The sequence below is a fragment of the Salvia hispanica genome, chromosome 3, assembly GCF_023119035.1.
Source record: "Salvia hispanica cultivar TCC Black 2014 chromosome 3, UniMelb_Shisp_WGS_1.0, whole genome shotgun sequence".
Lineage (NCBI taxonomy): Eukaryota > Viridiplantae > Streptophyta > Magnoliopsida > Lamiales > Lamiaceae > Salvia > Salvia hispanica.
Window position 1 is genome coordinate 23,333,820 of NC_062967.1, and position 24,088 is coordinate 23,357,907.

At 34.4% G+C, this 24,088-nt stretch overlaps 4 protein-coding genes and 3 non-coding genes across 8 annotated transcripts in view; 6 read left to right on the forward strand and 1 right to left on the reverse strand.

The window, feature by feature from the left end:
• Positions 1-3,178: 3,178 nt before the first annotated feature.
• LOC125213510 (NAC domain-containing protein 86) lies at positions 3,179-6,397 on the forward strand. Its single transcript, XM_048114099.1, has 7 exons — positions 3,179-3,257; positions 3,335-3,570; positions 4,427-4,707; positions 4,799-5,068; positions 5,142-5,537; positions 5,623-5,698; positions 5,785-6,397. The coding sequence occupies exons 2-7, from the start codon at positions 3,414-3,416 to the stop codon at positions 6,156-6,158; spliced, it is 1,554 nt and encodes a 517-aa protein (XP_047970056.1). The 5' UTR covers positions 3,179-3,257; positions 3,335-3,413; the 3' UTR covers positions 6,159-6,397.
• A 3,713-nt stretch (positions 6,398-10,110) lies between these two features.
• LOC125213512 lies at positions 10,111-13,005 on the forward strand. 2 transcript variants are annotated; one of them, XM_048114100.1, is made up of 9 exons: positions 10,111-10,437; positions 11,284-11,386; positions 11,466-11,479; positions 11,567-11,857; positions 11,938-12,027; positions 12,094-12,132; positions 12,214-12,481; positions 12,561-12,670; positions 12,738-13,005. In XM_048114100.1, exons 1-9 carry the CDS (start codon positions 10,234-10,236, stop codon positions 12,822-12,824), a joined length of 1,206 nt encoding a protein of 401 aa, XP_047970057.1. In that variant the 5' UTR covers positions 10,111-10,233; the 3' UTR covers positions 12,825-13,005. The 2 variants fall into 2 exon arrangements, with proteins under 2 accessions (XP_047970057.1, XP_047970058.1); XM_048114101.1 differs by having other exon boundaries at positions 10,352-10,441; positions 11,296-11,386.
• Positions 12,983-16,740, reverse strand: LOC125213509 (sucrose synthase 7-like). Its single transcript, XM_048114098.1, has 15 exons — positions 16,516-16,740; positions 16,295-16,449; positions 16,023-16,215; positions 15,819-15,937; positions 15,531-15,747; positions 15,366-15,461; positions 15,117-15,290; positions 14,914-15,030; positions 14,669-14,835; positions 14,360-14,584; positions 13,705-14,271; positions 13,487-13,625; positions 13,332-13,402; positions 13,223-13,246; positions 12,983-13,143 (listed from the first exon to the last, which is right to left on the reverse strand). Exons 1-15 carry the CDS (start codon positions 16,699-16,701, stop codon positions 13,128-13,130), a joined length of 2,466 nt encoding a protein of 821 aa, XP_047970055.1. The 5' UTR covers positions 16,702-16,740; the 3' UTR covers positions 12,983-13,127.
• Positions 16,741-19,968: 3,228 nt separating this feature from the next.
• Positions 19,969-20,073, forward strand: LOC125217183. Its single transcript, XR_007175603.1, has one exon. It is a non-coding gene; the product is annotated as a small nucleolar RNA Z103 (small nucleolar RNA).
• Positions 20,074-20,159: 86 nt separating this feature from the next.
• On the forward strand, positions 20,160-20,260 carry LOC125217189. The gene has a single exon (XR_007175608.1). It is a non-coding gene; the product is annotated as a small nucleolar RNA Z103 (small nucleolar RNA).
• Positions 20,261-20,351: 91 nt separating this feature from the next.
• Positions 20,352-20,456, forward strand: LOC125217186. The gene has a single exon (XR_007175605.1). It is a non-coding gene; the product is annotated as a small nucleolar RNA Z103 (small nucleolar RNA).
• A 2,623-nt stretch (positions 20,457-23,079) lies between these two features.
• Positions 23,080-24,088, forward strand: part of LOC125214538 (phytoene synthase 2, chloroplastic-like) — a 7,000-nt gene continuing 5,991 nt past the window's right edge. The window contains exons 1-2 of the mRNA XM_048115609.1: positions 23,080-23,272; positions 23,667-23,986. Of these exons, the coding sequence (XP_047971566.1) occupies positions 23,802-23,986 (185 nt within the window). The 5' untranslated portion in view covers positions 23,080-23,272; positions 23,667-23,801. The remainder of the gene's footprint in view (positions 23,273-23,666; positions 23,987-24,088) is intronic.

Sequence of the window (24,088 nt, forward strand, 5' to 3'; positions counted from 1 at the left end):
TGATCGAAAAATTCAGACGCGCAACAATTGAAGTTTAATATAGAAATTTTAATCAAGTAACACTATTTTTACTGCAATGTTTTTAATTTGTATTGATATTTTAATCTATGTTTTTTTTAAAGTTTAAAATTAATATCGATTGTTTAAGTTGTGATTGAAAATATATAAGGCTGACCTTATTGCAAGTACTCTGGTTAAACAAAAATTGCTAACGTAACAGGAAAAAAAAAGGAATTGAAGTCAGAAAATGAAGATGAGTTTGAGGGTTTTATTGCTAATATAATGCCTATTTAATAAACTTGATTGGTATATGATCTTCGATCCAGCCTCCAAAGTCTCTAACAATATACTAGTATCTTGTTTAATAATACACTTCGTGCCATTTCACTTTGAGACGATATCAACCTAAATGAGTAACGAATTTGTTGTTTGATAGTAATTCATCTTGAGGTATATAAGAAAGCATAATTTTTATTAATATGCATCATACGATCTACCATTTTCCATCTAAAATTCCAACATTCAGATAGATGATCTGACACAGAATATGTCTAGGTCCCCACAATTTCAGTCCGAACCTTATAAAGTATCGAAACATTTGATATATTTCAGAATACATCATCCACTATATTAATTTCTATATATAGCTAGCTTTTACAGTCTTACTATTACATTCTCGTATAAAGATATATAATGGGTATTAATTAGTAGCAAACTAACCCATCTCAATTGCAATAACACTTTTAAAAGTGTTGTAATTAAGTGGTTTGTTGTGATTAGGATAACCTTCAAATTCACTTTAAATAAATTCCCTCGTTGTTTAGGCCCTTGATTTTGATCTGGACTTAGACGGACTCAAAAAGAAAATCATTTTGACATACTGATGACTTCTAATACTACTACTTGTTAATTGTCATAACTTCAACAACTTTGTAATGGAATGATCAATATTGAGTCAAAATTTAACTATATCAAGATTGCTCTAACTTCCACCATATATGATATAATAGTAGTGCATTTCCAATGATTTCTACATGCAAAAGGGTAGCACATTTTGTTTTGTGCAGAAGAAGCTTCTATCCAGTTATTAATAACAAATAATTAAGCTAATGTTTAGTATTAACTCGGTAGTAAGTAAAATACTCCTAAGAAAACACACAAACCCAAAAAAGGGGAAAAGCACATAAAGATTGATTGATGAAAAGGTAAAGAGACAAGTCTGCAACAAGTGATTCTGTCCCCCTATGTGCCACGTTGGAATTTCTTTCTTTCACGTGGTAAAAGTGTAATTAACATTGATTAATCCTCACTACTCTTTCATTAACAACATTAATCTTCACGGTTACATGCATTCAATATACACCCTCTTTTCTCACAAATTTTATTATATAAGTCTAATCATAATCCAATATTAATAAGTATTTTTCACACAAGAAATATATAGGAGTATGAGATACCGTGTATATGAATTCGATTAAACCAAACTATATACGTAAAGCATGTACAGACTGTAAGGTAAACACATAGACATAGGTAATTATAATGAGATGGTTATGATTAATTTAGTGGGCGTAGGGATATGTGAAAGGAACATGTTCTTTTTCAGTTGAAACAGTTAAAGAAAGCCGCCAATTGGAAATTGGAATTGTGTCAGCAAACAGAAACAGCAGCAGCAGCAATAGATTGTTTGAGTTGTGAAGAGATCAAAAGATCCCTAACCAAACATACCTCAGGTGGTAATGCATCGAATTGCACGCCACCACGTGGACAACGCAACCTCAGATTCCCCTCCTACAAATTTACTATTTTTGCATTTTCTCTATATTATTATGTCTATTTATCACATTATTTCCAAAAATGGTCCAAATCCATCCTCATCTTACTATAGTTCAAAAGGGCTCACCTTTCTAACCCGGGAGGCTAGATATTAATTAGTGTGTAATGTGTTTATGGTTAATATATAGGCCAAATAGCCAAAAAAATCATGTAGTTTAGTCAAATTGTGATTTATTTTGCAACTTTGCAAAATGACCAATTATATCATAACTTTATTAGTTTTTCAATAGTCCTAAGTCTAAAGACAATTATGTATGATTTTGACAAACAAAAAATATCATGTGAACAGAACATTCATATATTTAAACGATGTCATTTTATACATTTAGTCAATTATGTTTAATTTTTACTTATGTATGCATTACATTGATAAATTTAGAAACATAGCATGATTAAATTTTCTGCTATGGGACAATTGAGAAGAATATCAAAGTTATGATATAGTAATTGGTCATTGTTTAAGGTTGCGGATAGACCAGAATTTGACCAAACTTCATGATTTTTTTTGAACCATTTGCCTTAAAATATATCAAAAGTTATCAATAATTTAGATTTCCTACGGGATATTAATTAGAAATGAGTCACTCATTATCCTAAAAGACCTTAAAAATGAAAGGTTATTCATTCATTTATAGAGAAATCAGAATCACCAATCTGTTGGTGTGGGACAAGGAGGAGTTTCAATAATATTTTCAGTATGATTATCAATCCTTCTTGTGCACCGAGTCGTGCACAAGTTTATCGCATTTTAGAAAAAAAAATGCTTACCCTAACTTTCAATACTATCCTTACAAAAATAATTTTGTACTATTAATTCTATGTTATTCTACTTCTTGGGTCGGGACATCAACAATCATTTGTATAAACCAAGAGGTATAGAGATTAGCTAGAGTAAAATAAGATTCTACCAAAGATTCCAATTTATGATTCTCCATACATAGGTTTCATCATATGTTGGTTAACTATAATTATGTTTATTTTGACAATGAGTATTCCAAATTAAACAATAATTACCTTACAATTCTAAACTAATAAACAACCCAAAATTATAAATTTCATAGCTGAGATTGAAAAGTAGCGTGGTGTAGAACTAATTGATCGAACCTTGTCACATAATATTCAATATATGTATAAATATAATGTGTACGTATTTTAAAAGAAAGGGCTTGAGAGGAAAGAAAGACTAGTAAAAAAAGCAAGATATAATAGGGAGCTAGGATCGAAATAGTATTAATTTTATTAAAGATAAAGTGAGGGTGGTAGGGGGTGGCCGCCTCCCCACATTGCTTTTTCATTATTTTAATCCCTATCCCCTTTTTCTTCTCTTATCAAAACCCCCCCTCTCACAACTCCCAACCCCTCAATCTTCCTCTCCTTCCATTTCTCTGTGCCATTTCCTTCCTCTGGATCTTCTGATCAAGGTCCCTCTCTTTCTCCTTCTGCCTCCCTCTCTGATCATCAACTTGTTGAACTAATTGGGGTTTTCATCTTTATGCAGTTGTGTAATTCTTGATACTAAAGTTTGATCAAGAATATTTGATCAGAAGTTCCAAGGGAAAGGAGATAATTAAAGGGAAATGGCACCAGTTTCTCTGCCTCCCGGTTTTCGATTCCACCCCACCGATGAAGAGCTCGTAGCCTACTACCTCAAGAGAAAGATCAATGGCCGAAAAATCGATCTTGAAATCATCCCAGAGGTTGATCTTTACAAGTGCGAGCCATGGGATCTTCCCGGTATGTATCTTAACATCATTAACTTGATTTATGATCATAACTAGGAATTAACATTCATGTTAATTAAGAGAATTAGAGGTTGAATTTTTAAATGAAGTAGCAATGAAGAAAGGTATAAAACATAAACAATATGCATGTCGGTTTGCAAACCCTAGCATACATGATAAATGAACTAATTAAATTGATATTAATTATCATTAAATATACTATATGGAATGCACATAAACACACACAGTGTTTGCGCTTTTGATAAATATCTTTCAAACTTGAGTCAAAATATAAGAATATTATTGAGATTTATTAGTAATATATATGTTGCCACAGCATCTTCCATGCATGATAATTAAATGATTGGGAATGGGGAAGCTTCATGATGGTCCCTACATCTTTTAATGTCTTATTGTTTACAAATATATATGCAAATATTTTCTCTCCAAGTCATAAAGCAACAGTTGAAGCATAATCCCACTTTTGTACCTTTTTGGCTTCATCTTCTTTATTTAATCACACAAAATAAAGATTAACAAGTTGAAGACAAAAAGAAGTAGCTAAAAACATTTAGTATATTTGAAGCTAAACAATACTAGTAAAAAGATGTTTATCTATGAATTAGTTTCTTCATTTGCATGTATAACCAAATAGGAAGTTGGATAAAGAATTGTGTCATCCCATTTCAAGAAGATAGATTCCTATTCAACTCTCTTTCCACATTCAATCTGCAAGTTATTTCAAGCATAAAGAAAAGAGTCAAAAGTAACATAGATCCTCAAAAATGAATATCTACTACTAGGTAATAAATTAATTAAACCACCTTTATTATACTTAACATAAAAAATGGATGATGAATGAAAAACAGGAAAGTCATTGTTGCCGAGCAAAGACCTAGAATGGTATTTCTTCAGCCCCCGAGACCGTAAATACCCCAACGGATCAAGGACAAACCGAGCCACAAAGGCGGGGTATTGGAAAGCAACAGGCAAGGACAGGAAAGTAAATTCACAGACGAGATCGGTAGGGATGAAGAAAACCCTAGTTTATTACAGAGGCAGAGCTCCTCATGGAGCTCGAACCGATTGGGTCATGCACGAATATCGCTTGGATGATCGCGAATGCGACACTCCCTCTTCTGGCCTCCAGGTAAACATACATATCCATCATCGCAGATTAGTTCCATGACTTGGCTTGGCTAAAATGTATAGTAATGCATCTTTTGCTTTTGATGGAACAGGATGCTTATGCACTTTGCCGTGTGTTCAAGAAGAGTTTAAACATACCAAAAGTGGGAGATAACTATGTCACTTCTTGCAGTGATCGATCCTCGAGCATCGACCCAAAGTACGAGGAACTTGATGCCTCCGAGTATCAGTTTCCCTCGTCCTCCGCCCTTAACATGGTGGCCACATCAAGCTCTGACCCGTCGTGGTCGCAATACTTGTCGGAGGAGGCTTTTGCCTATACCAATAATCCATACCCTCCCAACTTTAACCCTCCCTCAAAGGTACTAAACCTATTTGAGTATTTTCACTATTTCCTTTTTTACCCTTACTAAAAAAGTGTTGTGTCGTTATCAGGTTGACATAGCACTTGAATGTGCCCGGTTGCAGCATAGGTTCACGCTGCCGCCTCTAGAGGTGCAGGATTATCCGCCAGCCGGTTTTCAGATGGATCCATATTCAAATGCATTCCATGGAAATACAAACCAGCCGGCGGATATAGTGCAAGAGATTCTTTCAGTTGCTCAAGCTTCTCAACATCTCCAAAACCAAGAGACATTCACTGGAAACTATGCTCTCTCCGATGACTTTTCGTTTCTTCTCCAGGCTCCCGACATCGGCTCCTCTAGATATTTCGGAGAAGAACACAATCAAAGGTCAATTGATATTGGAGACAATGATCAAATGTTTCAGACAGGGAGGATGGTGGAGAATTTGAGATGGGTTGGAATGTCCAACAAAGATCTTGAAAAGGTAGGTCATTTCTCTCTCCTCTCTCTAAAAATGAAATTTTTGTAAAACCTAAACCTAATTACTCATATGTATTTGATCATTACAGGCTTTTGTGGATGATTTCAAGACTGTCCCAGTAGAGAACATTTCCAATATGCCAAGAGAATATCATGATTTCCAAGGTGTGTTATCATCCCATTTAACATTTTAACTTCATAATCTTGAAAAACAATTAGTAGAATAATAAGTGTAAGTTGATTTATTTTAGGAGAAAGTAGCAACCACAACATGAACACATTCACTAGTGACAACTTGTTGGATGAGGGAGAGATGGAGGATTTCTCGAGCACCCCGGACATGGAGGTATACGCGAAGGTGGAGGTGAATCACGGACTAATGGTCTCAACGCGACAACTGCCCAACACATTCTACCACAAAGTGGTGCCTTCCAAGACTCTGCAAGTCCAAATCAACCCTATTGTCATCCCTTTTTCCAAATCAACCCTATTGCTCACATCTCAAGATGAAGAAAATGGAAGTTCTAAAGGGAGGTTGTGTGGTGATGAGGTGATCAAGAATATTAGGTCTTATGTAACATTTGCAGTGGCATTGTGTGCTGCTTGGCTTCGAATAGTTGCTTGAATTTGTTATGTCTACTGATAATTAAGTTAACATGAAATTAAGGGGGTTAAGGTTTGTATACTTTTCAATTGAATTTTCCATCTTTTTTTTAGGGGAGGGGGGTATCGGATATAGGAATATTAAATTGGGGTGGGGGTTGGTTAATTGTAACTCAATGTAATTGATATACTTATAATTGTATAACTTAGAAGATCTCGTTCTTGAGTGATCTTTACAAGGAATCCAATCAAATTGTTCAATGTTTCTTTCCTTTTGTTTTTTGATTTATTTTGTTGATATTCATTGCTTTGTTTGGAAGTAAGCCCAATTCAACATTTTCCCCTTCAACTCTAATCAAGTGCCTAAAAATAAAAATTAGTTGCAATGCGTCTTTAATATTCCCAGATATAGATTAAGAATAAGATGTACTTGTAATTGTTTCATAATATGTGTGTAGAACTCTTATTAATATAAAAAAGAAAAAAAATATAAGTACATAATTTTCGGGTTAAATAGTTAACCACTCATACATTGCATACTACATTTCTTAATATGCTCTTAAGAGCAACTCCAAGGGAAGAGGGTAAACAAAAAGAGTATATTATGTTTATACTTTCTCAAAAAGTGCAATATACCTTTTCAAAAAGTAATCAACTCCAAAGATAAAAGGTATATTGAAGAGGTATATGGACAATTCATTCTCTGCTCAAATATTTCCTTTTCCAAATATTTAGCAAATGATATAAATAGTATTAAACAGATATTTAAAATATAAAAAATCCTAAACTAATCAAATATAAACGCCAAACGCATCAAGTAAATCCATCCACAAATTAAAAAAGATATATTAAACTATACTCTAAACATAAAATATTAAATACTAAACAATATATTTAGTAAATGATATAAAGTATTAAAAAAATATTTAAAACATTAAAAAAACCCTAAACTAAAAAGATATAAAGGCCGATGAAAAGAATGCCGTCTGTTCTACAGAAGAACCGCAATCTTCAAGCCAAGAACCGAAGCACTACCCCAATCTCTTAAACACAAATCTCTTTCTCCTATCTTCTTTTCTAGATTTTGTTGGTGGTGGAATTAATTTCATAAAACTAACAATCAATTTCAGAAAATTCAATATATGCTCACTTTTATTGTATATATTTTGCAGCTTCTCATCTCCCGCCAAGCACATAACTGATTTTTCCATTTTACCTTCTCCTTCATGGAGAGGTAAAGATACCTCCTCAAAATGGGAAAAGGTATAATACCTTCTCATTTACCTTTCCCCTTGGAGTATGTTTTTTCATCAAAAAGAGACAAATTTGACAGTTATCACACTTTATCTTCTCATTTACCTTCTCTCTTGGAGCTGCTCTAATAAGTTGGCAAGTGGATCTCACTTTATAGAAAGAAGAATTATTTACAATATACACATCTTTTATACACTTTCTTTCAACTATAGTATTTCACTGAAATAATTATGTTAACTTTTGTTAAAAAAAAATATAATTAATTAAATTTTATTTATTTATGTTGGGAGTCAAACTTTCACATATTTCAAAACAATATAAAAGTTTAGAATTTTTTGTCTTATTTAATTTAAATAACTTAATTTTTAATATCGTTTAAAGAGTCGATCTTATATATAAAATTGAATATAATTATAATTTGACCAAATTTCATAATTTAAAGTCATGTATTTCTCTCCCTTTTTCTATAATTTTGCTTTTACTCTCTCTACTATTTTTAATCTAACAATATGTTAATTTTTACAACAAAAAAATATAACGGAGTCAACAAAAAATATAATAAAGTTAACTAATTATGTTAACTTCTTTTTAACAAATTAAAATTTTGCAATTATTTTTATAAAATTATATGAAATGTTTTATTATTTTATTTGAGGTAATAGCTATTTAAATTATGAAGTTTTGTCAAATTCTAGTTAATTACATTTTTATATAAGATCAACATTTTTTTAGTCACATTAAAAAATAAATTATCAATAAAATAAGAATAGAAACAAAAAAAAATTCACGTTTTTGTATTTTCTTAAATACATAAAAATTTGACACTTTTTATATAAGTATACTGAGATAAAAAATTTGATCTATTATATTTTTTTGTTAACAAGAGTTAAACTTAAATAGTAGAGAAAAAGTGCAAGAAATAACTTTGGGAAAAACTTTTCTTTCCATAAAATAAGATCATTTGTCAACTTATTAATAGTATATAAATTAACAAATGTAATATGCAATACATGAGGGGATTCCTTCGTCAATTTCCAACTGCAATTTTGAAATAGATTGCTATATTTTCAAGAGCGTGGGCTAAAAGTGGGCCTATTTAAAACACAGTAATTGACCCAACTATATGATAGGACACTTGGAGGGATAAAGTACATCAGTCAAGACTCAAGAGTATAGTAGAGAATAATTTCATTCTATGTCCAAATTGGAGGGATAAAGATTATAAAGTTGAAAGTGTTTTCTTTAAATAATTTCATTCTATATCCAAAAAATATATTTGGCACTTTCAACTGCTATAATTTACTGAAAAAAAATTGGTCCCCCATTATTGTTAAGTGCTTTCTATATTTTTTTCTTGCTTTCAAGAATACTGTATAATTATGATAAAGAAATAAACTAAAATTATATACTCTATTAGTTAAGTTGAAAGTGAAGATGGGTTTTTTAACAAAATAAAAAATTGCATTTTCAAGAGTAATTTTTTCAATGAGCGATGCTAAATGGCCACATTATGGCTGGCCATAATCAGATTTTACAATTAAATTTAATGCACTTAGAAAGTATCAAAATATCCATGGCTATTTTACCCTCTGCATTAAATCATCCAGAAATATATGCTTAGCTCTCTACAACAAATCAATTATTTTCTATATACGCTTTATATTAATTATTCCTTTTATTATTTTCTCAGATTCTATTACTATCCTGTAAAATACATATGCACTAACTACTAGGTTTAGTTTTTTAAAATATTTTAATAGTGTTTAAGTACTATTATACCCTTATGTGGGTGGCCATAATGTGGCTACATAGTATTATTGTTTTTCAATAGTCCATATGCAATAGAAAGTGGAAATCCAGGTTTTGAAATAGGCATGATGTTGTATCTAAAATCTAACTGCTTTTGGCTTTGCTTTTTTGTTTCTGTGTACTTGCATCTGCAAACAGCCACTGCATCTCCTCTTTTCCCCAAGATTTTAGCTAAAATCTTAATACGCATGGTGTTCTACACTTTAATACTATATTCTTTTATTTTATTCTGTTTAAGTATTTGATTTCCCCTTTCTGTTTGGCCTTTAACACTTGGCCATATACGAAGGTACACATCAGGGAATCAACAAGCCTGTGGTTTTAAGAGTGTTCAAATTTCTTTTAGTAAAGAGAAGAGAGGAGCAAATGCAGAAATAAATATTATTAGGGGCAAAATTTTAAAAGTATAATTTAAATGATTTAGATTATTAATAGGGCTTTTATATAATTATATGTATAAAATATGAATAAATTTCAAAACAGAAAAGAATTAAAAAGTGAATTTAATAGGGGCTTAAGCCAAATAAATCCATATCATAATTAATAAGAATAAACTCAACATTAAGTACATTAATTTGTTAAATCAATATATAGATATCACATTGAACATCCAAGGATTTTAATGTATTATCATGTGCTGGATGATTTCCGAATAAATTGTGAACTAATTTAACAAGCTAAATTCAAATTTGGAAAAATGTTCCCCGAAAGAGAAATTTTTTACTAATATTATTAAAATAATGAATCTAAATTTTGTACAGAAAGGTGCGCATCACATGGTGATGGAGCAGGTTGAGCAACAAAAATGGGCACCCCAAACAAACAAAAAAACAAAATTGAAAACAAAAAAAGAAATAAAAAAGATGGCAGAAAGAAAGGCAAATTTGGGTTCACGGGTGTCTAATGGATTAACCACTAACCAACAATCGCCCTCTGCCTTTTACTGATCCCAAACAATTCTCTCTTCAAATCACTGTTCCTTTCCTTCTCTCTCTCTTTCAAAGAAAAAGACATTGAGTTTTATTGTTGAAAGGATGATGTTGCATTTGCACATTTTGTTGGTTTCAAGTTGTTTGTGGTGGTGTTGCAGTTTTGTTAATGTTGAAGCAGCTACTCCAACCGTCAAAGTTGGGAACATTTCACAAGTAGTTGATGCTGCTTATTTTAGGATTTATTATGGACAGACATTCAAAGTCATCAAGAATAGTTTTGATGGCAAGAGCTATCTTCTCATCCAGGTCTGTTTCTTGCATTCTCTTTTTCACAAAACAAATATGTTTAATTTATAGTTCTATTTTTGGATTACAAATTACAATCACTTGAGCACAACCATCAGATTTTTGACCATATATTAATATTCCTTTCTTTCGAATTAAAGAACTTCCTGTGATTTGCTTTTGATTTCAGTGGATAATACTTCACATTATATTTTGTGAAAAAAATGATGAATTAATGTTAGGAAAGCACATATAGGAATCCCAACCGAATTACTACCATACATTTCAAAAAACCAAATTCATTATTGGGACTTGTGGCTGTATAAACAAGAGATTAGTTTGAAAAGATCGAAGCGCAACTTAGAAAGTAAGTAAGACGTTTCACTTTCATTCAATTGGTCGGAGATACGAGTGAAAATGGAGATTTTATTGATATTTTTTTAAAGTGAAACAATAAACCAAGATGTTAGTTTGAAATAGTTGCAGCCGTTTAATTTGAAAGACGTTGATAATGACATGTGAACTCAAAAATATTCAATTATGAGATTTATGATGGGGTAGAGATGTCCTCGTCAACACTACAGACTACAGTGTTTTTCATTTGTTTGTTCTTTTCATTTCTCAAACACCTATTTAATTTATATATATATAAAAAAAAAAGCAATGTCATTTAGTTTTTACGAAACAAAAAATCCCATTAGTTGGTATGGGCCTTTGGCTTTGCTCATGAAATGGCCCAAACTGCTTCCAGAGAGTACTTCTATATTACTCCATTTTGGTCCGTTCTCCAAAATTAGTATTTCCTTTTTCTCATATTTTATCACATCATTCCCGAATTCTCTATTTTTAATGTATTAATTTATGCAGAATAACACAAAGATGGCAAGTAAAACAAAATACTGCACATCAAGGATAAAATCATTTGTGGTTCCATTAGCCAACTACTCCATCGACGCTGATTATTTTCCAGGTAAATTAGTAATCATGCTTTTGATCAGACTCATGATTCCATCCCATCATAACTCCATTTCCCATTTTTGTTGATGCAGTTTCATTTTTTGAGGTGAGCTTACATGGTCATAATATTCACAAGTAAGTTGTAACCAATGTTGTTATTCATATGCAAAAGTTAGTAAAATTGTGTATGCAGCTTCTAGGATTACTAGGGAGTTTGAAGGGCATCACATCATCAGACTATGTGGTCTCTGAATGTGTGCTCAAAGTGTATGAAGAGGGACAAGTCCAACTCATCAACAAAAGCCAAAGCCAGCAGTTTGCAGCTCATTTCATTATCAACACAGATCAGCCCCAAATCCAATCCTGCAACTTGGCCACTTTTCTCTCCACTGCTGAGGACTCCCCTCTTCAGAGAGCTGAGTGGATCAAGTATCTTGCTGTCTTCGCCAATCTTGAATTCAGAGCCAATCAAGTCTATGATATTGTAACTCAAACTCCTTCATTTCATTTCTTCCTTTCCTTTGCTTTGTTAGATAGTATGATACATAATTCCTATCTGTGCAGATCAAGAAGAACTACATGTGCCTGAGTAGAGTTGCAACTAGCAAGAAAGCAGACTTCAAACCAATAGTGGCTTGGATGCAATACGACGATGTACGGTGATAGCTTCAATTCGTTTAAATTGAGTCACGCGTTTGCTAATCTTGGTATCGTTTGCAGGGCGTTTGGTCTTTTACGGAAGAGGCCTTGAAGCTCAAGGTAGTTAGTTAAGTACTAGTAGTAATTTGGTGGTTGGTTAGCAGATAATGAATTGTTATTGATTGGATATTGGTGGTGCAGTATGTGGAGGATGCAGGTGGGGAAAATATAGATGAGTCTATCAACAAAGCCACCTACAACGTCTCCATACCAGATGAAGTAGAGGCGTTCCACGCCATCCTCTGCACCGTTGATGTGGTGATCGATGAGACCTTCGCCTCGGATCCAGCGTCCTACACAGCCTCCACATTTCTTGACAGTCTCAACATCCAGGATCAGTCTTGCTTCGCCTTCATGTCCGCTCAAAGCCTCTGGAGATACGACAAACGCCTTCGTAACTCCACCCTTGGTAACTAACTAACAAACATACATTCATTCATTAATTCTCTCTTGCTTCCATCATTAATGCTGATTCTTATTTGTTCAAGATTGGTACGACGGAGCTATTTCACAACCCCAGCTAGTTCTTGCTGATCTAATTCAAGCAATATCTCCATCGACAAACTACACCACCACTTATTTTAGAAATCTAGCCAAGGTCAGTATCCATTCAGAAACTATACATACTATAATTTCTTGTATTTAAGAATTGTTATATATTGCAGGGAGAAGAAGTGATAAGCATTGGCCCTGAAATGTGTGACAGGGACACCTCACTTCCCATGGAACCTTCAACTCTCCCTTGCCAATGAAACTACTTCATTCTCTCTATTATGCCTACAACTTTGTTTTACTTTTACATACTTCGTTTTAGATTAACTTACCACTTCACATATATAATATTTGAAATGATGAAAAATCATTAGTGATCTTACAATCAATTTGGGTTGTGAATTTGGCTAATATCATATGATCAATACTTTCTTATTCGCATTCCTTTCTTTATTGGTTTACACATGGTTTGCAATCTTTGTTTGGAGAAATTGTAGAACATGTTAATTAAAAATGTCATCATCTTCTCTTCATGCTGTTGATCTTCATTCTGCTTTGCTAGTTTAAGCTCCAAATAACCTTCACATTGAAAATAACTCATTTTGTTATTCGTATAAAAGTTTCATTATAGATCTCATATATGAATTAGTATTCTTACTTCTGCAGTGTGGACTGAGACCTCCTGTGGTAAAACAGACATTAAATCAGTTCAGTAATTAAGATTAGTAGTGATATAATTTCTTTCAAAAAATTTCAATTTAACTTGCCTTAGTGAGGGCTGTGGCTTCGGTTTCTGCTGCTGTGGAGGTTCATCCTTTTTAGTTGGCACATTCTTGGCCTGCATCAGTTTTCATCTCATAACATAGTTTTCTCAACAAAAGCAAAATTAATAACTTAACATCAAATGTTGACACTAATGTACCAAGCTCTTGAATTGAAGATTGTAAAATGTCTGAATATATCTCCTTTTCGCTTGTTTCTCGGCCTTGTAGAGCTGTCTCCAGAAGCTATAGACGCACCCCATATTCAACACTTTATTGGCATAAATCCTCCATGTATAGCTTCAGAAAACAAGACAACTCAACATCAGTTTCTGGTGCTTTTATCAACATCAGTTAGTGCCAACATAATGCATCATACCATTCATTTATACGTTGCAGCCCTTGAAGCGAAATCCTGTTCCAAAACTCCGGTTCTTCCTTGCACTTTTGGAAGAAGTCAGCAATCTTGTTGCTAGACTCACCACCATTGTTGGGATCAATGTGAAAACCAGAGACTCCATCGACTATTATCTCAGCAGGGCCGCCTTGGTTGGTTGCAAAAGTTGGTAAGCCACAGTTCATGGCCTCGATCACTGTCAGCCCGAATGCCTCATACAGAGCTGGCTGCACGAAAGCCCCCTTTGTATCAGCAATGGCACGGTACAGCTCACCGTTCCTCTTTCTGTCGGTTTGAGCAGCTATCCACCTTATCTGCCCTTTGAGCTGGTGCTTCTCTATCAACACGTGCATCTTCCTTATCTCGGCCGCCTCTTCTCTGTCTTTGGATTTGGAAGGATCAAAGAAGCCACCAACAATAACTAGATTCACTAAGCTCCTAAGGCGCTTGTTGTTGCCATACCACTCCGTTAGTCCAGTGATGTTCTTCACTATGTCAAGCCTAGCCATGGAGAATATGATAGGCTTCTTCTTGTCTTCCAAATATCCACTGTTTGACTCAATCAAATTTGTAATAATAAGTTGGCAATTTAATGATGCTGAGATAAAATGAAATAGGAGATGAGATGCAGACTAACATGTGCTCAGCATTGTCTACTTTGCTAAACAGAAGTTCATCAATGGCTGCACGAAACATGGTGAATCGCTTCTGTTTCTCAGTGTGAGGGAAGTACACGGTCTGATCGGCTCCAGGAGAAGCAATGTTGAACTTAGGATCAAATACATTGATACCTGACACAACTCTACACAGCCCTGGCATTGTGAATGCGGTGTGGCTTTCGTACTGTCCTGGCCTATCTTTGCTGCAACGGGACAACGGATTTTTTAAGGTTAAAACCATGACATGTATCCAACAATGTAGAAATAAAGTGATCTAGACAGTATACCTTCCAGCAATCTCCTGATATGTGCTTGCAATAATGAAATCTGCTGTGTTCATTGCAATTAAATCAGCTGAAAATTGGCATGAGAAGTGATACTTGGCATCCAACTCCTTCCATTTCATGTCCGAATCTTCGTACTTTGTCTTCTCCAAAGCATGCGCGATTGTTCCCTATTCGAAGATGTCAGCAATATTAGATTTTGATAAAAGTAGGAAAATGATGAGCATTAGGAAAGTTAGATAATCTACCAAGGTTGTGTCTAGTTTACTAGCCATGAGTGATGCCACCAGGTTTCCATCAGTGTAGTTTCCGATGATTAGGTCTGGTTTTCCATCCATGACTTCCATTATTTTGCTCGTGGCGTCCTGTTATATAACGTAGAAAATTAAAACAAAATCAAGGTAAGGCTAGAGTTTGCATAAAAATGAGTCATGTATGATCCAGCAGAAACCTGAGTAAACTTCTCGAGGTAAGGATATATATCGAATCGAGAAACCCATTGCTCAAGAACTCCGGCTTCTGTGTTGAATGGGACCCTAAGGATGTGGGAGTGCTTTGTGTTCATGACCGGCTCCAACTCCACGTTGCATTTAGTCCCCTTGGCATCAGGGATGAGTCGCGTGACCTGCATCATCACCAACAACGCTATTGTTTCGTATCTTGTTGCTCAGATGTTCCATTTTGTTGGAATACAACTTACCACAAGAATCTGAGGTTTCACATTTAGGCCTTGCTGCTTAATTCTTAGAAGCAATTCTTCCTCCATTGCAACCACTTGATCCAACACATAAACCACCTGTCAAAGTATTACTATAATTAACTTGAGATCATGAAATCATCATTAGGGCCATGAAAAAGTTCCTACCTGGCCACCGGTGTCGGGCAAGCCAAGAACGTCAGCCTGCCCAAAGTATCCGTGAACAGAAAAGAGCACGACGTTGAATATTATAGGAAGCCTTCCAAAGAATTTCTCCATATGCAGTGGATCAGGAGCCTGAAGTATTTCCGAGAGCGAGTGCATTGTCTCCTCGACTCTTCCAGCATTATCGCCCCATCCTTTCTCGAATCCCCACTCTTTGAACCTGCATTCCAAACACACATCATTTCCTCATTCTGTATAGATGAGATGGAAAAAGAAGGCTTGTTCAATCACCTCATCCCAAAGCTCTGATAAGGCGTGTCCTTAGGCAGAGCAGACAGCGCTGCTTCAGCTATTATCAACGCGCCTTGAAGCTTAGAAACCGTGTTGAGGTTCTCATTTATCATGAGTTTCTGCAAATTCATCACCATATACAATTTTTGTCAACAAACTTATAAGTACTATAAGCCTGAAATGATGAGATTGCGATGATCATACTTCTCCATGGTGGTCGAGAGTGAGCAAGTAATCAACGAGCGACTGTGCCTTCCAAGGGCTGCCATCCAGCTTTGAGGTCAGAAACTTGGAAATGTAGCTCACACCATTACCAACAGAGGAAGGCAGAGTGAGGTGAGGCAGAGTGACATCCGTTGCTCCAAAATCTATCTCCAACGCGTTGTCATCATTCGCCCTGCAATGCATACACAAAATTCCATGAAGAAGACATACACTCCTTGCTGGCCATGAAAATGAAAAACAAGTATCATTACCAAGCCTCATCAACTGTCATCTCTTTGTATTTCAAGTAGTCCGTGGGCGTGATGCCCTCCACAGACAGATCATTCGCACTGACTTTAACATACTCCCAGAACCCTGGAGACGGCCTAATGGCAAAGGCAACACACGGAGGAACTACCGCTGCTTCCTGCAAACGAATCAGAATGCGCGTAAACAAAAAAAAAGAAATGAAGAGGAAGAAGAGAGGTCATACTTGAGTTGTGCACAAGATGTAACCGAGCAGTCCATCCATGAGCTGGCTTCTTTCGGATTCATCATCGACGACTTGCTCCATCTCGGCCATGAGGTGGTGGAGCTTCATCAGCCGCTTCCCTTTCTCGATATACTTTGCGAAGCACCTCTTCATGTGGTAGCGGCTCTGCCTCAAGGCCTCGGGCATGCTGTCAGCTATGGACTCCGATCTCTTCAATGCTGCTGCCATTTTTCGATGTTTGGTTCACACAATTTTGTGCCGTTTAAATATAGATCATCTCTGTTTGGTCATGTGTTGAAATGGAAGCAAGAACATTCTTTTCTGGTCATGCTCATGAAATTGGAAAAGAAAAGAATCTTGGTTTTGGTATCATTCTTTTCTTTTAGTTTTAGACCAAAGACAGTAGTAGTACTATAACCTAAACTTGTGAACTCCTTTCATAAAGTTTCAGGTGCTAGACACCACACCAATTATGAACCAAATGATTTTATCTCAATATCTATAGATATTACTCCTTCATGAAGCTAGTGTGTCTAATCCATGTCAACTTTTAATAATTGTATCAATTATGTTTTACATTTTTAATTTGATCACATACATACCTTTGGTAATAGCATAAATTCTACTATTATACGTTTTTTAAGTAACCGATTATGTTCCGATATTTTTAATATGAATCAATTTAATCAATCATTTTCAGGTAATTATTTTTAAAAATAAAAATAAAATATTAATATTCTCATGATTATAATTTATTTCTATAAGAAAAATAATACTAAGTCATTTATACAAGTTGAAAAGATCGATGGCTTTCTTGATTGATTAAGAAAAATAATACTAATTGGAAAAGATCAATCATTTGATCTAGGGGTAGTGGGAATACAAATATAGGGTATTAGGTTTACCCGTATCCGATCCGATATTCGCTGGGTATTGGATATCCAATATCCAATTTTATGGGATTGGTTATGGGATTGGATATTGAAATTTAAGATAAATCGGATATTGAGTAACAGTGTAACACCACGAATGAATGAGTGTCGGATATTACCCGAATATCCAATTTATTATTTAAAGTATTTTTTAAATTAGGTTTAGCCATTTTAGGCTTCAAGAGCTAGGCTAATTTATTTACTAATTACTACTTACTGGGTTAACTTTCTCTAAACTTATACTATAAATAAGTCAATCTCTCTTACTTTAGGTCACGGCTTCTCTAAACTCTCAAATTTTACAAACTAGTATTAACACTTGTGCTATGCACAGGATATAAGAGTTTCAAATAATGAATATAATATAAGAGTATAATACATTTGTAGAAAATATAAATTCAAATCAATATGAAGATTTATAAAAAAGAAATGTAATTATTATGTCTAACTCTAAATGAAGAATTTACTATTTCCTAATGAATGAAATATCTATACAATTTTAATTTATAATCTAAGTGAAGTAAAAACAATAAAAATTAATAACAAAAAGAAGATGCGTAACTGTATAACTATATTTAAAAAGTATGACTTAATTAATTAGAATAAGATATATAAATATTATTTCTATGTAACAGTATAACTATATATTACTGTGGTAAAAATGTCAGAGTTGACTTTTATTAACTACTGTTTTCTTAATATTCTCAATCCTAACATCTAAAATTTTAGAAAAACTGATATGAATATTATTCAATGATTTTCTCTTTTTCAAAACATATATTAATAATACGTAACTCTAAATAATTGTACATATTTATTTAGAAAATAGAAACAGTTATCATGTTTTTTATAGAAAATATTCAAACCAAAAGAAAAATATTCATACGGGGGAATAACATCATAAAACAAAACAATTTTGTCATTAAGCTAACGAATTCAGAATTTTAAAAAATTTCTTACAAAAGAAAAATTTATAATTTTTTCAATAATTAGTTACTAAATAAAATTAATATTACATTCCTAGGGCCTAAATTAGGTTTTGCAAAATGGGCTTGACCCAATTCTTTAAAAAGTACAAATGCAAACATGTCTCGCCCATTTGAAACTAATTGACCCAATCCAATGACTACAATGAGTTCTCACATTTTCTTTCTCATTCTCCCTCGCATAACTCTCTGGTTCCAACCATCGGCGTCTCCCTTTTGATGCCGTTGTGTAGCGCTTGTCGCTGGCAACCCTCGAAACACACATCACGGCTCCACCCGACCGACCGACATGCTCAAGCTCCTGGTCCTCTGGTTAAAATTGCCGAAGCTCAAATGATATTTCTTTTTCCTCGAACGGTATGGATTTTGAATTTTCCTTTACTCCGGCCAGCACCATCTCGGCGCTGCTACCGTCGCCAAATGCGATGGCCTGCGAGGCTGATCTGCTCGTCCGCCTCCCTCTCCTCCCGTCTTCTCCTCGTGGGATGGCTGCGAGGCTGCACTGCTCATCTGCCTCCCTCTCTCCTATCTTCTTTTTTATCCCCAGCACTGTACTCTCTCACGTCCACCTCCCTCACTCTTCTCTCTTCACGCCGTCGTCACCCCTCCTGCAAAGCTGCATCGCCGCCTCCTACTCCTCATCTCCGGCATCTCTCTCGCCGTCTCACCCAGCGCACCGCTGTGCTGTGCCGCGTCTCCGCCATTCTCTCTTTCTCCTTCTCACCTTTCTCTCTCATTATCACACCACAGCCGATTGGGGGTCTTCCACGATGCATTCTTTCTTCTTCTCCCTAATGTTTCATTTTGGTCATTCAATGTTGCATTATAATTGTTCCGAATCTTGATTGGGAAGCTATTATTTGATTGGACCAATTTTCTATCCAACAGTTGTCACTTTTCAAAATGACCAAAAGGGTAAACAAAATAATTTTACATTTTCCCTCCAAAAAGAATAAAATTATCTTTTCATCATACTATCACTTTAGATTAGTACATGCATAGATATAGATTGCATAACCAACTCATTGATCCTTGATTATGAGTCTCTTTACTTGAAAAATCCTAAAATATAATTTTTAGAAAAGCAGAAATTAAAAATAAAAATAAAAATAAAAAAGGCTGGCTTTTCGGACCAAGGTTATCCGAAACAAGCCCATTTGAGAATTTTGACAAAGAATTGTTACCGTTAACCCTCGCAATCGGCCAGGCCCCAAATTCCGAAATTAGGGTTTTGGCAAAATATTAGTCCCGCCTCCTCCTTCAAGCCTTATATATAACGTACCTCTCTCTCTTTCACCTTCCTCAGCACACAGATTTATGCCCACTGCCGCCGCTAATAAACCTCCTCGTCTCTGAACGATTTCTGATTTCGAAAATTTCAATTTCTATGCCAATTTTCGCTATCTTGTTTGGTCATGTTCGTCCAATCACCGATTACCAGCGCCCGATATTTAATGGGTGTTGGAACTGGTGAAATTCAATTCAAATTTTATTTTTTAAATTTTCTTCTGGTTTTCTAAACGATTTGTTTTGAGATGGAAGTGATGATTATTTCCCCAGATGATTCGACGCTGAAATATCTGAGCGCTCCTTTATTTTCTCCCTTTGTGGAGAAAATCCAAGCCAATATTCTGATCCATCTATTTCTATCAATACAATTTTTATTTGTTTTTCAAATGTTTTCTTTTGTTTACCATGAAATCTTAGTAATTAGTGAATCGCACAAATTGTTATGATTTTTCCCCAGATGATTCGATGCTGAAATAACTGAGCGCTCTTATATTTTCTCCCTCACTGGAGAAAATCCAAGCCAATATTCTGATCCATAAATGCTATATTCATTGTTTTACGATTAAATTTTGCGTTTTTTCGTTTTTGAATATGTTTCTGTCGGTAATATATTGCATAAATTGGTTGGATGGAAGTGATGAATTTTTCCCCAGATGATTCGACGTTGAAATAACTGAGCGCTCTTATATTTTTTCCCTCTGTGGACAAAATTCAAGCCAATATTCTGATCCATCTCATCACTTAAAATTCACCCATTTTCCTCTAGTTTCATTTTCTGTTGTAGTTATTTGAAAGAGCTCATTGACTAAACATGATTCATTGAATTTTTGGTTATCAACGATTTAATAAATACTGTATCTGTATGATTGATCCACCATACTTTTATTCTAATTAATATTGATATAAAATCCTAAACATTAATTGTTCTACTATAACTTTATTAATTAAAACTATATTCAGTATTCACAGGGCGGAGATGAAGGGAGAAGAGAATATCATTGAAGGATTAAGGATGTGATATGGATTTTTTTAATATTTTTGTCTAATCATTCAAATTAAGAAGTTGAGTACTCTAGTTTTGTTCACATGATCTTAATGCAGTGTCAATAATTTGCCGTTGAGCAGTTTTGAATGTTCACTGTAAATGTCGAGAAGGATTTGTAAACCAAAAATCGACTCTGACTTGCAACAAATTGAAGAATGGAGTATTATAATTTGTTGACACGTTCTCTCATTACAATTAATGTATCCTGTCCCACTTTTATCTATTTTAAGTTTAATTTATTATATGCAAAAACAAGTGTGGTTCAATTATTCTCTAGGAACTGTGGTTTGTTGTAAAACTAATCGAAGTAATTCTCCGGGAACTGTGGTTTGTTGCAAAAATTATCGTGAATATGGAAGTAGTGTTAGGTTCTTTTTTGCTGCTCAGCTAAGGCAGCGGCTTGGTTGGTATAGTATTGTCTCGCTCTACTTATTCTGCTCAACTCATTCGGATCCATTTCGTGAATTGATGCAAAATATAGTATCCTGAAGTATTAGTGAGGGATAGTTTGGTTTGGTGTAAAAAGTTGGTGATGAATGAGGCTATTTGTAAATGATTTCAATGAATTGAGGATGAAAAAAAAGTCAGGTCATATTTTAGTAAGTGGAATTTTTTTAATTTTATATAATATGTAGAACTTTTATGAATTAAAAAAAAATCAATTAAGTGGATAAAAATAATGTCCACTCGCCCAAATGTAGAATGGGCTTCACACCCAGCCCACAACTTGCCATGTGGGTTGGCTGCGTCTCCTCTTGCCGCTGAGTAAACTCACGCAGGTGAGCATGCTCATCACGGCGATTGTTGTTGGGCATGCTCTAACATCTATTGTTATGTAATATGACTGAGGAACTTTAAAATTTCAAATATTTTCATATACTATTACATATGAGTACTAGAAAAAGCTTCTATTTTTCAAAAATAAAAATGAAAGTATTACTCATTTCGTCCAATAAAGTTTGTCTCGGTTTGATCCGGTGCGAGTTTTAAGAAATTGAATGACTTTGTATTACTTGGAAGTGTGTAATCAATAAGGGTACTAGATTGAGGAGTATATGTAATGTCTATTTTGGATAGATTCCAAGTGGAATAAACTTTGTGGCACAGACAAAAATAGTAAAATTGGACAAACTTTGTTAGACGAAGAGGGTGGTATGTATAGAGTATTTATGATTTGTATAATACTCCCTCCGTCCACGAAAATTCGTGCCGCTTTGACCGGGCATGGGTTTTAAGAAATGTAATGGAAAGTGAGTTGAAAAAATTAGTGAATTGTGGGTCCTACTTTTAAAGTATTAGTTTTATAATAAAATGTGAGTAGGAATGAGTTAGTGGAATATAGGTCCCACTACCAAAAATGGTAAAAGTGAAATGAGACAAATTTTGGGAGACGGACGGAAATGGAAAATTGGGACAAATTTTCGTGGACGGAGGGAATAGTACTTTAAAATTCGTGCTGAATTAAATCAAGACTATTAGTTTCGGTTAGATGAAAAAGATTTCCACACTATGCCACTATCACTATTGGAGTACTCTTTTTTTTTTCTTTTTCTAATTCACTCAAAAAAATAACACATAGAAAACGGCATTATTAGTTCTGTGAGAAGATGTTTAAAACCAACCAAACTTATTTAAATTAATTTTTAAAAAAAATATCTAATATAGCTAATTCAAAATTGAAAATCCGTATATTAGAAATTTTATTGTTCATATATATGATGAGGAACTATAAATTCAAAATTTTATACTACTAGATGAAAACCAACATTATTTTTCCCTTTTCAAAGTATCATTCTAATAAGTTGAAGTCCGTATTTTCACGAGACGGACAAAAAATAACAAAACTAATGTGTATATTTTTATGCTGTAGAGGAAGTATTCCAGATGAGTGATTATTAGGCAAAAATAATTAATACCAACATTATTTTTCATTTAAAAAATATCATTCTGATTGAGTTATATTTTATTTCAAAGGGGTACGTCGTTCGTTCACATCCAATAATTCATAGTATTGTTCATAGTTTAATCCGTTTATCAAAATTAATTTAATTTTTTATAATAATAGAAGTCATAATCTCTACTGGTAATCACTTGGTGGGTTACTTAGTTTTGTCTTGGAAAGTCAAGCTAACAGTATAGAATTACAAATTTGCCCTCGAATTGTCTGCGGCGTGAATCGATTTTGCAGTTCAACTCATATTTTATTAAATAAATTCATTTAAAAAATACACACAGTGACGCACTGCATTCTAGGAATGTAGTCCAAATGAAAGATACTGGTTCTAGGTAAGGCACCAACCGAATTGAGTCATTGAATGAAGTAGGACCCACCTGGAAAAAGCCGCAGTTTACAGCTATGAATCTCTCCATTCCCACAACGAATTCTAGTGATTCAATTTATACACAACCTCCCAAATTAGCATTTCTCTATAAACCAACAACAATCAGAAGCTGGTGCTCTGTTCAACTTCTGGCTGCCTTCTCCACAATTTCTCGTTTGAAAGGTATGTTTTCATGATTTCGCGTCACTATTCTTGATTGTTACTTGGAAGCCAATTTTATCTGGTTTTATCTAGTGTTACGTGTTTAAAAATTCAATCTTTGCGATATGAAGATAGCCATTTTACGTGTATGGCCAGCATAAAATATGTTAATAGTTGCTCAGTACACTAAATATAGAAAGTGCTCCTACCCATTACTTATACAATCTTGACACATACTCATTTTTACCTTATTTTATTTTGAGTTGTTTCTGAGGTGTATTTTTCTGTTTCTTCTTCTGGTAGCTTCTGTTGCTAATGGGAGAATGCCTTTTTCTTTAATGGGATTTTAATGGAGCAAATGTTGTTGTTTCCAATTGCTGTAATTGTTATTGGCTTCTTTGTTTTTGCGGAACAGATTTTGGACTGCTGTGTCTCTACCTGAATTTTGAGTTCATTTCAGAAGCCAACTGATTTATCAGCTTTTAGTCAATCTTATTCGGTTAAGGAGATAGAAATCTACAAAGTTGTCATCAAAAGCTGTGGTTGAGGCATGTCTATTGGTATTTCATTGGTGGTTTTTCCCACCTCTGAGGTTTTCAATGGCGTGGATCCCGTTCGGGGTGGAAACAGGATTCTTGATTCGTTTAAGTCCAGTTCTTGGTGCAAAAATGTGATTAGCAATGGCAGGGGTATGAAGAAAAGGCAAAGCTATAGCTCTATGAATGCAGATTTAAGGTATGAGAATGGAGGTGGACTCTCTCTCAGATCAAGTATGGTAGCTACTCCAGCAGGGGAAGTCGCCTTAACGTCTGAGCAGATGGTCTACGATGTGGTTTT

Bases quoted from the DNA above. Each gene is read 5' to 3' on its own strand.
- LOC125213510 (XM_048114099.1), top strand. From the start codon at position 3,414: ATGGCACCAGTTTCTCTGCCTCCCGGTTTTCGATTCCACCCCACCGAT. The intron at 5,069-5,141 runs GTACTAAACCTA...TGTCGTTATCAG, and splicing joins ACTTTAACCCTCCCTCAAAG to GTTGACATAGCACTTGAATG. The intron at 5,699-5,784 runs GTGTGTTATCAT...GATTTATTTTAG, and splicing joins AGAATATCATGATTTCCAAG to GAGAAAGTAGCAACCACAAC.
- LOC125213512 (XM_048114100.1), top strand. From the start codon at position 10,234: ATGATGTTGCATTTGCACATTTTGTTGGTTTCAAGTTGTTTGTGGTGG. The intron at 10,438-11,283 runs GTCTGTTTCTTG...TAATTTATGCAG, and splicing joins AGAGCTATCTTCTCATCCAG to AATAACACAAAGATGGCAAG. The intron at 12,028-12,093 runs GTACGGTGATAG...TATCGTTTGCAG, and splicing joins CTTGGATGCAATACGACGAT to GGCGTTTGGTCTTTTACGGA.
- LOC125213509 (XM_048114098.1), bottom strand. From the start codon at position 16,701: ATGCCCGAGGCCTTGAGGCAGAGCCGCTACCACATGAAGAGGTGCTTC. The intron at 16,216-16,294 runs GTAATGATACTT...TATGCATTGCAG, and splicing joins ATGACAGTTGATGAGGCTTG to GGCGAATGATGACAACGCGT. The intron at 14,836-14,913 runs GTAGATTATCTA...ATCTTCGAATAG, and splicing joins GTAAACTAGACACAACCTTG to GGAACAATCGCGCATGCTTT.